Here is a 10,619-nt window from a genome sequence, read left to right on the forward strand (position 1 = left end):
CAAATCCCATGTCTTGAGCCGGGTTGAAAGATGACCCGGAAGGTGAGTTGAACATTTGGGAGTCGAGTAGTGTTTGAAAAAAATCGTTACTTCGTTGAGTATCGACAACTTGCTCGATCGGTTTGTTTTAAGATGATTTTTTAGGCATTTTGATAAAAGTATTGTTAGATGAAAGTGTTGGGAGTGTTGTGTTAGAATTTTTTAGAGTGTTGTATGTGTTTGGAGTGTTGGAAGTGTATTAGTTATATAGTGTAAATAAGTAATAAAAAAAATAAAAGCCATTAAATCAACGGCTTTGGTCGAAAAATTCAAACAAATAAATATAATGTCCGTGCTCCAATATGCTTAGATATGAAAATGGTGAGGGCGAGGAGCTCGAGGGAGGAGGAGGGCGGCGACAATGCCATCGACGCCCTCAAGGAAGGTTGATCATGACATGTTTGATAACGTGTCGGTGGGATTGGTCTAAGCTTGCACAAAAAAGTATATCACTTGCATTTAACTCACGGGTTTGATTGGTCAGATTGTTTTAATTAAATTTTTACTCTCTTCCATATTTATATATATTTTCTCTCCAAAACAAATCATTTTTTTCTGTTCCGTTTACTTTACTTCTCCAAAAAAAAAAAAAAAAAAAAAACTCGGGTAGGGATCGGAGTGAATTTAGAAACAGTTATAGATCCCCATCCTCTCCTCTCCTCTCATATTCATTTCATTCTCCTCTTTATTAAATATTTATTTCAATTTCAGTTTCAACACACATTACTGTACAGTTGAGTTAGGGCTCAAATAGTAGGAGCTATGGAGCTGATTATGGTCACTTTAATTATTGGTTTATTATTGAGTTTGTTATTTTTAGTCCCTCGATTTATCAAATCAGGTCCGTAAATATTGAATGTCGGTTACTAGTGATAGTTGTTCAAATTTGAATGTTTAATAATCCAGTATTTTTTTTATTATACAGTTCTTGTGTAATGCAGATAAAACAAATCATAATACTTATTCGGATGCCAAGAGTAAGGTACTCTTTCACAAAATTTGTAATTTTTGTGTGGTAATATGGAAGTTTGATGAGATATTAGCAATAATGTGTGTGGTCTGTTTGCATGTATAAGTTTTTGATAATGATTTGTTACCACTTAAGGGGTGTTTGGGATAATAGTATATAGGGCTTTGGCTGCCGAAATTGTTTATTACAGATCAAAGTAAACAAATAAGCACTTGCTGCCTTTTACATTCAAAAACTTAAAAATGCTTATTATCTTTATGTAAATGTAAATGTAAATGTAAATGTAAATGAATAAAGATATAAAGCACCTTAAAAGGGACGTGTGCTTAGAAAATTGATGGATGTACTTAATCTACCGAATTTATAATAGAATAGAAGCTAAGAAACTTCATATAATTATCATCAGATGTTGACTTAATGAAATGATTTTTCTGGCTTTGAAGCTCGTGTATTGTTTTGAGAAAGATGAAAAAAATCTACTTTAAGTTCGTATCGGGGAATCCTTGCTTTTTTTTCTTCTATTGTTTGAGTAATGTATATACCCACTGCACGTCAAATATAATAACTTTATTAGTGTGTCTCAAACTATTTAAGCTAAAGCCTCTTATTAAAGTGTAGATGACGGGCGTTTAGATTAAAATTATTAAGTACTGTTTACTATCCATACAGACTTTAAAAGGCCCAATCTCTCAATAATTTATTTGTAAATGCAGACTGTAAAAACATACAACATATCTGAAATTTCCTTGCACAACAAGAGGACAGATTGCTGGATCATCATCAAAGAAAAGGTTCTTTTATTAGGTTATATAACATATTATATTACTACTTAGTTGTGCACAACGAGTATATAAATGTGAAAATAAGAAAATGCCTAATAGATATTTGATTATTGATGAACCAATCCAATCATTAATAGGTATATGATGTTACTCCTTATGTAGAAGAACACCCTGGTGGTGATGCAATTCTGGCACACGCGGGTGATGACTCAACTGAAGGATTTTTTGGGTGAGCCCTCTACTTCTAATTTGCTGCTTTATGCTTCTTTCGTGCTTCTATCTACAGAATATTTATCTGAAGTAATATGCATGTCTGATACTCTCTGATCTTGAAATGCTAATTTTATCAATGCTAATCGATCAGACATTAAAACAAAAATACTTTTTTTTTTTTTTGTCAAAAACCTGCCTTTTTCTTTTGCTGTTTTTGACAAAAAAAAAGAGCACAAAGTTGTAGGCTCTTGCTATGGTTTTGTTTAGAAGCGTCAAGCTCAACCCGTTCCTGATAATGATTGGGGCGGTGTTCCTGATAATGTTCAGGGCGGTTTTGATTACACTACGTATAATATTCCAATCATTAAATAGTTATAGTTTAAAATAAAAAGAAAAAAAGTTGCAGGGAAACGAATCGAACGGGTCAAATGGATCAAAAGTGACCCTAAATTTCTTTTTAATGTTTTCAACTCTTTAAGTGGTTTATTAAGCAAACGTGTTTTGACCCATTATTACGATAAATTGCACACGATCTATACATAATCATATTAGACACCCTAACTATTTATAAAAAAATGTTGAAAGTGTTTTGGGCGACCCCAAGTTATGCTTGTAGAAATTTTGATATAGGAAGTACCTAGGACTAATGCATATTATATGTAAATAACGCATCTACATCGTTTACTCTATGTTAATCGACTAATCGTGTATGTATGTTTATGTCTGCAGGCCTCAGCATGCAACCCGAGTGTTTGATATGATTGACATCTTCTACATTGGGGAGCTAGAAAAATGACTGTTAAAATCATTATTATCTAGGATGTAAAAACTTGCTTCCAGAATCACGATATTTTTTATTTGGATTTCTCATATTCTTTGGTATAGTCCATTTAAACAAGATGGGGTGTTATCATTCAGGAATACAGAGTAAAATTTGTCTAAATACAGAGATGTTAATATGTTATCGTCTCACGTCATTTGGAACTTTGTTCCTTCATGTCATTGTATCTTGTTTAATTTTAATTGAAATAGAGAGTTATGTCTTCTTGTAACTGCAGCTCAACTAAATTCTATTGATAAAGTTAGTGATGTTCATTGTCATCAACTTTGTATGAAGCAATTAATACAGTGAATGAACTTTTATGGTCTTATTCAGTTGCAAACATCATGTGTTTACCAATCACAAAGTTATTTTTTCATGAATGGTCAATTTAAGACGAAAGACTATAGGTACAATTTTTTTTAATAGTTTTGCAAATATACCTGATCATCACTGGAAATATGATTAAAGTTGTATTATTGTTGAACTACTACACAACATTCACAGTTTCACACCCTAACATCTGTGTCCAAAATCACTCAAGAAAATAACAAAATGATTACAAAATACAAGAAGGAAAGACGAAATATGATAACATTATGACAAGAGACTCGAAAAAACAGAAACTCGAACCATATAGGAGTTGGCTAATTGTTTATCTGTAGCTTCGGTAGTTAGGAGTGTACATACAGCTCTCTGCATATTTCACTAGATCTGCAGGGCGGGGTAGACGTGTTGCCAAACCTGCAATTCATAGCCTCGATTTGTTAAATATTAAGACGACGAGTTACCATTGTCTTTCTAAATCCTAAATTTGGAACAGTTAAAGTAGAAAAAGAAAATAGTCCCTGAAAAAGGTAGCTCTTTTCTTATTTACTTAAGAAGGGGTCGATTTGGTTTATGTTCTATGTTTAACAGGTTACCACAAGTCAAAAGACACTAAACATACATATTCACATCATTCTGCTATTCAGATTAATTTCAAATAATCTGATTCTTGTAGTTTGTCTAGAATTGAAGTATCAGACAGAAAGTGGTTGGGGTCAACCAATCCAGATCTGAACTCTTCCAACTGTTAATAATTGTGCCAGAACCACCTGACCCGCCCATTGTGTAATAGGTAAGTGAAAATGGTACTCACCAAGTTCATATGCTTTAGCAGCAACACTAGCAGCAATATTAGCCGAAATCTTTCTGATGTTAGTGAGCGGAGGATAAATCATCCCTTTATCGTAGTGCTCTTGTGTTACTTGATTAGCCAATGCTTCCGCTACATTAGTGACACGGTGATACTTATTTACAACATTATAAAAAAGATTCATAATTATTTTTTATGTTAATTATTTATATTTATCATAACGCAATCTTAATGGTAAAAAGTAAGTATAATGGTACTTACATGCTGCCAAAAGCATCTCATCATGTACACGGATTGCACCAGCGATGACCAACCCAAAACCAAGTCCAGGAAAAATGTAAGCATTATTTGCCTGAATACATATTATAAATAAGTATATATGAGCATGCATGATCAATCCATATGTTGTATGACATCAACACTTCAATGTAAAAGTGAAGTAGTATGACCTGGCCAGGAATGAAGAGTTTGCCATTGTATTCATAAGGATCAAAAGGACTGCCACTGGAAAATATCGCACGACCCTACACAATGATGGATTAAGTGCTAAGTTAGTTTTAACATGAAACTCTTTATATGAAAGTTCAAGCAGTAAAAATTTGTTAGTTTAGTTACCTCAGTCCAGGTGTAAGCTTGTTCAGCAGTGCATTCAGCTTGTGAAGTTGGATTGGATAGAGCCATAATAAGTGGTGTCTGCATACATAGTTTTAATCATTACTTTAGTAGGTGTTTTTGAGTTTCCCTGATATATATGAAAACAAATGTGTGTGTGTGTGTGTGTGTGTGTGTGTGTGTGTGTGTGTGTGTGTGTGTGTGTGTGCATCATTCTATCAGAAAAAGAGAGAGAACCTTGTTGTTGGCTGCCATAGTTTCAACCACTTCTTTTGTAAAGGTCTGTCCTACCCCAGATGTTCCAATGAGGACAGATGGTTTGATGATCTGATAGTAATTGGAAAGGGAAATAAAAAATTACAAAAAATTAGTCATAAGTTTATCATAAATAGGTTAAAAAACAGAAAATTGTTATGTCGTCTCACCTTGACGGCATCTAAAAGAGTCGAAAGAGGTTCATGTTCATGGGCCCATGGTTGCTTGAAGTGCTGAAGGGATGCTTTACGGGAGCTGACAATCAACCCCTGAAGAAGGAGTTGCCATGTAAGAACAAAAGGAGCACAATAATAGAAGAAAATATTGATTACGTGTACCCACCTTAGAGTCCACAAGCCAAATCTTCTTACGAGTCTCTTCAATAGGAATATTTGTCTGTATACATTAATAGTGATAAGAAAACTAGCAATAATCTAAGTATGTTACAGAGTAATTTTGACAATTAAGCTTGTACCTTTGTTGATATCTCGAGGGCTATAAGATCTGCTATGCCAGTTCCCGCCTAAAATACAACGGGTTCTTAAAACTATTGAAATTTTAAAAAGTGGAATTTGTACACGAATAATATAATATCATAAAGATAAGAGTCTCGAGTCTCACTTCACCGGCACCAAGGAACATGAACGTGTGATCAGCCAAACTACCACCAAGTAATTTAAGTGATGCAACAAGTCCTGCAAGAACCACAGATGCAGTCCCCTGAAAAAAAATAAACAAAGTTATATACGAACACAGAGTTTAGTACAGCAAAAATTCATCAAAACCGGCTGGGTATATATACCTGGATATCATCATTGAACACCAAATGAGAGGTTCTATATTTGGACAACAGCTCAAACGCATTGTGATTTGCGAAATCTTCAAACTGCACAAGAACTTTTTCACCATAGTTCTGCTTGACTGCAGACATGAACTCTTCAAGTAACTCATAATATTCCTATACAGAAGAAAAATAGTCAAAAAGATGCTAAATTTGGCACCATGGGACATAACAAGTATGTTATGACTCTGTATCAGTTATCGATGTACCTTTCCAGTGGCTCTTTTTTGTTTGAGACCAATATAGAACTCATCATCTAGTAGCTTCTGGTTGTTTGTTCCCACATCAATGGTTATAGGTAAGCACTGCATAGTCAAGTTAGGAACCATTACAAAATTTGCAAACAAAAACATATATAATTTGGAAGTAATCATATAACCATTTTTTGGAATCATGACATAAATAACGAAAGCTTACCGCAGAAGGCCTAACTCCACCAAGTGCAGTATATAAAGCGAGTTTCCCAACTGGTATTCCCATACCCTAAAGTACAAATTTAAAGATTTCCATCTTTAGCAGTCAATTATGTTGCTAAAACGAAATAGGACTAGTTTATTTTTTATTTTACCTGGCATCCAAGATCACCAAGTCCCAAAATACGTTCACCATCTGTCACGACAATAACTTGAATACTCCTCTCAGGCCAGTTCTTTAGTACTTCAAGAACCTTTCCCCTGCAAATTTAGATTACTTAACTGTCAACTAACACTAAATTAATACAGAGTACAAATTATATCAAGTAAACATAGCTCAATTTAATAGTCATACTTCTCTTTCAAACTAATGTAAAGACCCTGAGGACGCTTGAAAATACTTCCATATTTCTGGCAGGCCTCTCCAACTGTAGGAGTGTATACAACTGGGAGAAGTTCCTCCACATTATCAATAAGAAGCTTGTAGAACAATCTCTCGTTTCGCTCCTACAAACCAAAATAAAATGTTCAAACCATACACCAAATGAGAAACTACTAAATTTGATCATTTGCTAAGTTAAATTTTCAATAGATTTGATCACTGAAAGTCAAGGAAAAAAGTCAATGAAGTTTCAAGTGATAGATACCTCTAATTCCATCATAGCCACATACTTGTGCAGGGGAACATCATAACTTCTAATATTTTGCATCAATTTCTTTTCCTAATTAATCACAAAACACAAAATACCTTACATAAGCATAAACGACAATTTTCAAACTAAATTGATCATTAGTGTTCATGAAGATTTCAGAACAAACTTAAACCTGAAGCTCTTGTGTCGAAATTGCCGGCGGCAACAAACCACGCAAGTAATGAGCATCCCTTTCCCTCTCAGTAAAAGCAAGTCCCTTGTTATGGTGTGGATCCCTCAACAAAGTGTATCCACTGCAAATAATCATGATTTTTACTTTCAATAAAATTATAAAAAATAAACCTAACTAGTTTAAACTTCCTTTTCTAAAAATCTGTTCAAACAAAATAAAATAACTTAAATCTGCATATCATAACTCAAAGGTCAAATCATCATCAGTTAGATATAACTCCGAAATTGATCAAACTGGATTTCAAGCTACACATCTACAGATTATACATAATGATTCTGTATACAGTTAGTATATATATCTAATATGAATATCATATTTTATAAATTGAATCCAATACTAGTAAAATTAACTTGCAAACTCAAATCATTCAAGCTTAATTTCAAGCAATAGAGGCGATCGATAACAACGATTAGTAAGTGATATAATATAATATAATTTATTAATTAATTAATAATTAATAGATATACCTAGCGACGGAAACAGTCCACGGAGTGACGAGTTGATCCTCGGTGGCACGATCTTCACCGTAAACATCCTCAACGCCACCGCCGACGGTGGAGTTAGGGTCAACGACGGACTCACCGTGCTTTGATGTGCTCTCCATTTTTTTATAATTTTGTTTTAAATTTTATGTTTTAGCTCCTCAAATTCTGTGATCAATTCATACATACATGCACTGCTTAAATATAGAGAGAGACACATGCCAACTTACCGAACATATATACGTGTAATAGTCAAACTTTATGTATTGACTTCTGAGATGGTATCAATTTAATCAATTTAAAAATTGTTTATTGGGTAACAACTTTATTGGTACTAACTGGTTGTGGAGTCAGCTGTTCTCAAACCAGTTCAATAGAGTTGTAACAAGATTCTAATGGGCAAGATAATTTTATCTTTGCCGGGAGCTCCATTTTGAATGCAAGTTAAAAAAAAATCTTGATCTATTTTGTAAAAAAGAATTTTTTTCGACATCTAAGATTAAAGGGTTGTTCCTTTTGTGAAAGTTGCTTCTTTTAGCGTTAAAGTTAGTTGATCTATTTTGTAAAAAAGAATGTTTTCCGACATCTTTTGGTAGCATTGAAGGGTTGTTCCTTTTAAGAAAGTTGTTTCTTTTATCGTTGGAGACAAAAAAAAATGTAGCACAGTAGTGGCCTATATGGGTCCTACTGTTTGAACGCAGTTTACAAGTTGGTAAAGCGTGGTGGGTGTTATTATTCAGTATTTTTGGTTTGTGATGGGATAAATAATAATTTAGAATATAGGTATAAAGTGGGGGGTTCGATTTGTATTTTAATGAAAATTAGGGGGTTAGGTTTGTGAAAAGTGAAAAACTGAATAATACTATTCATAATAAATAAGACAAATTTTGTCTATTAGTTATATTGGTAAATTAATAGACCAACAGTTGCGGTTAGGGACGTGGGTTGGTGGAGTGGGTTACTTTTTATACTTTTTTGATGAGTATGATGAGTGAGTTTTTTGTATGAAGTAGTGGTAGTGTGGGTTTTTGGTGTGGGTTATTAGTGGAATGCTGATGTAGCATTATATTTTCAATTTTTTTTGTTATATTAATGTTTTTTGTTATATTAATGTTTTTGATACATTTGTTGTTGGTGGAAAATTGTCCAACTTTGTTGAGGTAAAGGTTGATTTAACCCGAATAAATTCCGACTTACGTTGTCAAAATTTTGAGGACTAGGCGTATGGATTGGTTGAGATGATAACCTGGGTGTATTTGCTCTACCGAACACTAAAAGATTTTGTAAATTACCGGATTGATTTAGTGGTGTTTCGGGATCTTCGTTATCATTTTGTTGGGTGAATGGAGTATTTGGAGTAGACATTTTTTTTTAAAAAGTTTTTGAGATGAAGAAGAGTGTTTTAGAAGTGGTTTGAGATGAAGAATATGGTATAAAATTAAAATAAATAGTATAGATTTATATAAATTAAATAAAAATAATTTTTTTTTATTAATGTTCAGACGGTCAAAATGGGCCAACCAACCACACATCGCCACATGCTACTCCTGCCCGTTGCAAAATTCGTGAGATTCTCAGGCACGCCCAACAATTTTTTTAAACTGCCACCCCACTACTAGACCTAGGGGCGTAGGATTGGTGCCACATTAAAACTCACGGTCTTGAGATATAGCCGATACAAGTAGTCTAAGCATTAATCATGCAATTTTTTATGCTTTTATAACATTGAAATAAAGACCATTAAATTAATCTATATCATGTTTTGTTACAGAGATGGTCATTTAACTTTTATTTACAGAGTATTATTTAAAACCTAATTTTGAAAGGTAAATCCAAACACCGTTAACACTTAGGAGGGCGATCATCAGGTCAAATGTACACGAATAGATGCATAACGTGGTATTAGCGTTCTATTAACTAATATTATTTTATTTAATTTTAATTAGTATTAATATTTAATATTTAATACTGTATTTATTATTTATTATTATTAATTATTAATATTAATTATATGATTATAGGATAGGAATAAGAATATTTGAAATGGGATCCGAAGAATAAAATATTTAAATTGATTTTTAGATTAAAGACGGTAGGGACTGACAGGCAAATGGATAAACCCACCTTAGTCATGCGTGGCGGCTTTTGGTATAATGTTTTCAACTTCATTAATAATTGAATGAATTGATGATTAGTTGGTAAAAGAGTAATGATGAAATGACTGATAAGGAGATCTTATTTTATTTAATTTTGTATAAAAATAATATAATCCTGCACAAGACAGCTTTAGAGGTTGTTGTTAATCTATCTATGTATTATATTTTTTTATTTGAACGGCATTATTTCGCATCGAATCCTCTCATTTGCGATCCACACACGCTAGATAGGAAACTCCAAGAATTATCCCGGGTTGCTCGACAACTAATAGCGGGAACTGAGTTGTTTGGCCACTAATCGCAGTAAAACCTGGAGAAAGTCTCCCCCTCCTCGGAATCGAACCCAGATTGCTTGGCAACTAATCACGGGCCCGCCCTACTAACGCTTTGGATACCATTGAAGCAATGATTCGTTGGTTATATATGTAGTATATTATCGTAAACATCGATTACATGTTACTTTTACGATGAAAGTTAATGAATAACACTAGAACTTTATGCATGTTAACGACAGTCCCATAACAAAATTCAAATAATAGTTTGGAGATGCATATAAATTCTTAATTTTAATTTTATAGACAACTAATTATAATTATCGTTTATAGTATCATATCGTATCATATCTAACATAGTTATTTATATATCTAACCAGTTAGTGGTATATGGTAAATGCAGTGATATCCAAATTATCATATAATATTTGTTTCTTTTTTAACGGCCATGCATTTTTCTTAAGCCTCTAGTAAAAGAAACATAATACAAATATTACAATGACTTAGAAAGTCAAATTGTTCCAATTAATTCGATCTCTACTTCTTTAAAATAAAGAAGTAGAACAAATAAGATCAAACAAATCCCTTTTCTGAATATAACATTAACTCCATTTCGGTATCTCCAAAGAACAAGTCGTTACAATAGCATAAACTCGAAATTTAGTGATTTTTGATTCAACCGAATTGTCAAACCAATACAACCATTCAACCCAATTTGTAAAAATTGGAAGATCGATATCC

At 33.1% G+C, this 10,619-nt stretch overlaps 2 protein-coding genes across 2 annotated transcripts; one reads left to right on the forward strand and one right to left on the reverse strand.

Moving 5' to 3' along the window:
- The first annotated feature begins 632 nt into the window (after window positions 1-632).
- Window positions 633-2,934, forward strand: LOC139855953 (cytochrome B5-like protein). Its single transcript, XM_071845187.1, has 5 exons — window positions 633-880; window positions 981-1,021; window positions 1,723-1,800; window positions 1,929-2,020; window positions 2,734-2,934. The coding sequence occupies exons 1-5, from the start codon at window positions 802-804 to the stop codon at window positions 2,798-2,800; spliced, it is 357 nt and encodes a 118-aa protein (XP_071701288.1). The 5' UTR covers window positions 633-801; the 3' UTR covers window positions 2,801-2,934.
- A 334-nt stretch (window positions 2,935-3,268) lies between these two features.
- On the reverse strand, window positions 3,269-7,665 carry LOC139856141 (NADP-dependent malic enzyme-like). The gene is made up of 18 exons (XM_071845372.1): window positions 7,436-7,665; window positions 6,909-7,029; window positions 6,731-6,805; window positions 6,439-6,590; window positions 6,239-6,344; window positions 6,088-6,153; window positions 5,880-5,975; window positions 5,632-5,787; window positions 5,451-5,549; window positions 5,305-5,352; window positions 5,172-5,225; window positions 5,000-5,098; window positions 4,812-4,901; window positions 4,578-4,655; window positions 4,412-4,486; window positions 4,224-4,314; window positions 3,966-4,094; window positions 3,269-3,568 (listed from the first exon to the last, which is right to left on the reverse strand). The coding sequence occupies exons 1-18, from the start codon at window positions 7,570-7,572 to the stop codon at window positions 3,480-3,482; spliced, it is 1,761 nt and encodes a 586-aa protein (XP_071701473.1). The 5' UTR covers window positions 7,573-7,665; the 3' UTR covers window positions 3,269-3,479.
- Window positions 7,666-10,619: the final 2,954 nt, after the last annotated feature.

The sequence above is a fragment of the Rutidosis leptorrhynchoides genome, chromosome 6 (genome assembly GCF_046630445.1).
Source record: "Rutidosis leptorrhynchoides isolate AG116_Rl617_1_P2 chromosome 6, CSIRO_AGI_Rlap_v1, whole genome shotgun sequence".
Taxonomy (NCBI): domain Eukaryota; kingdom Viridiplantae; phylum Streptophyta; class Magnoliopsida; order Asterales; family Asteraceae; genus Rutidosis; species Rutidosis leptorrhynchoides.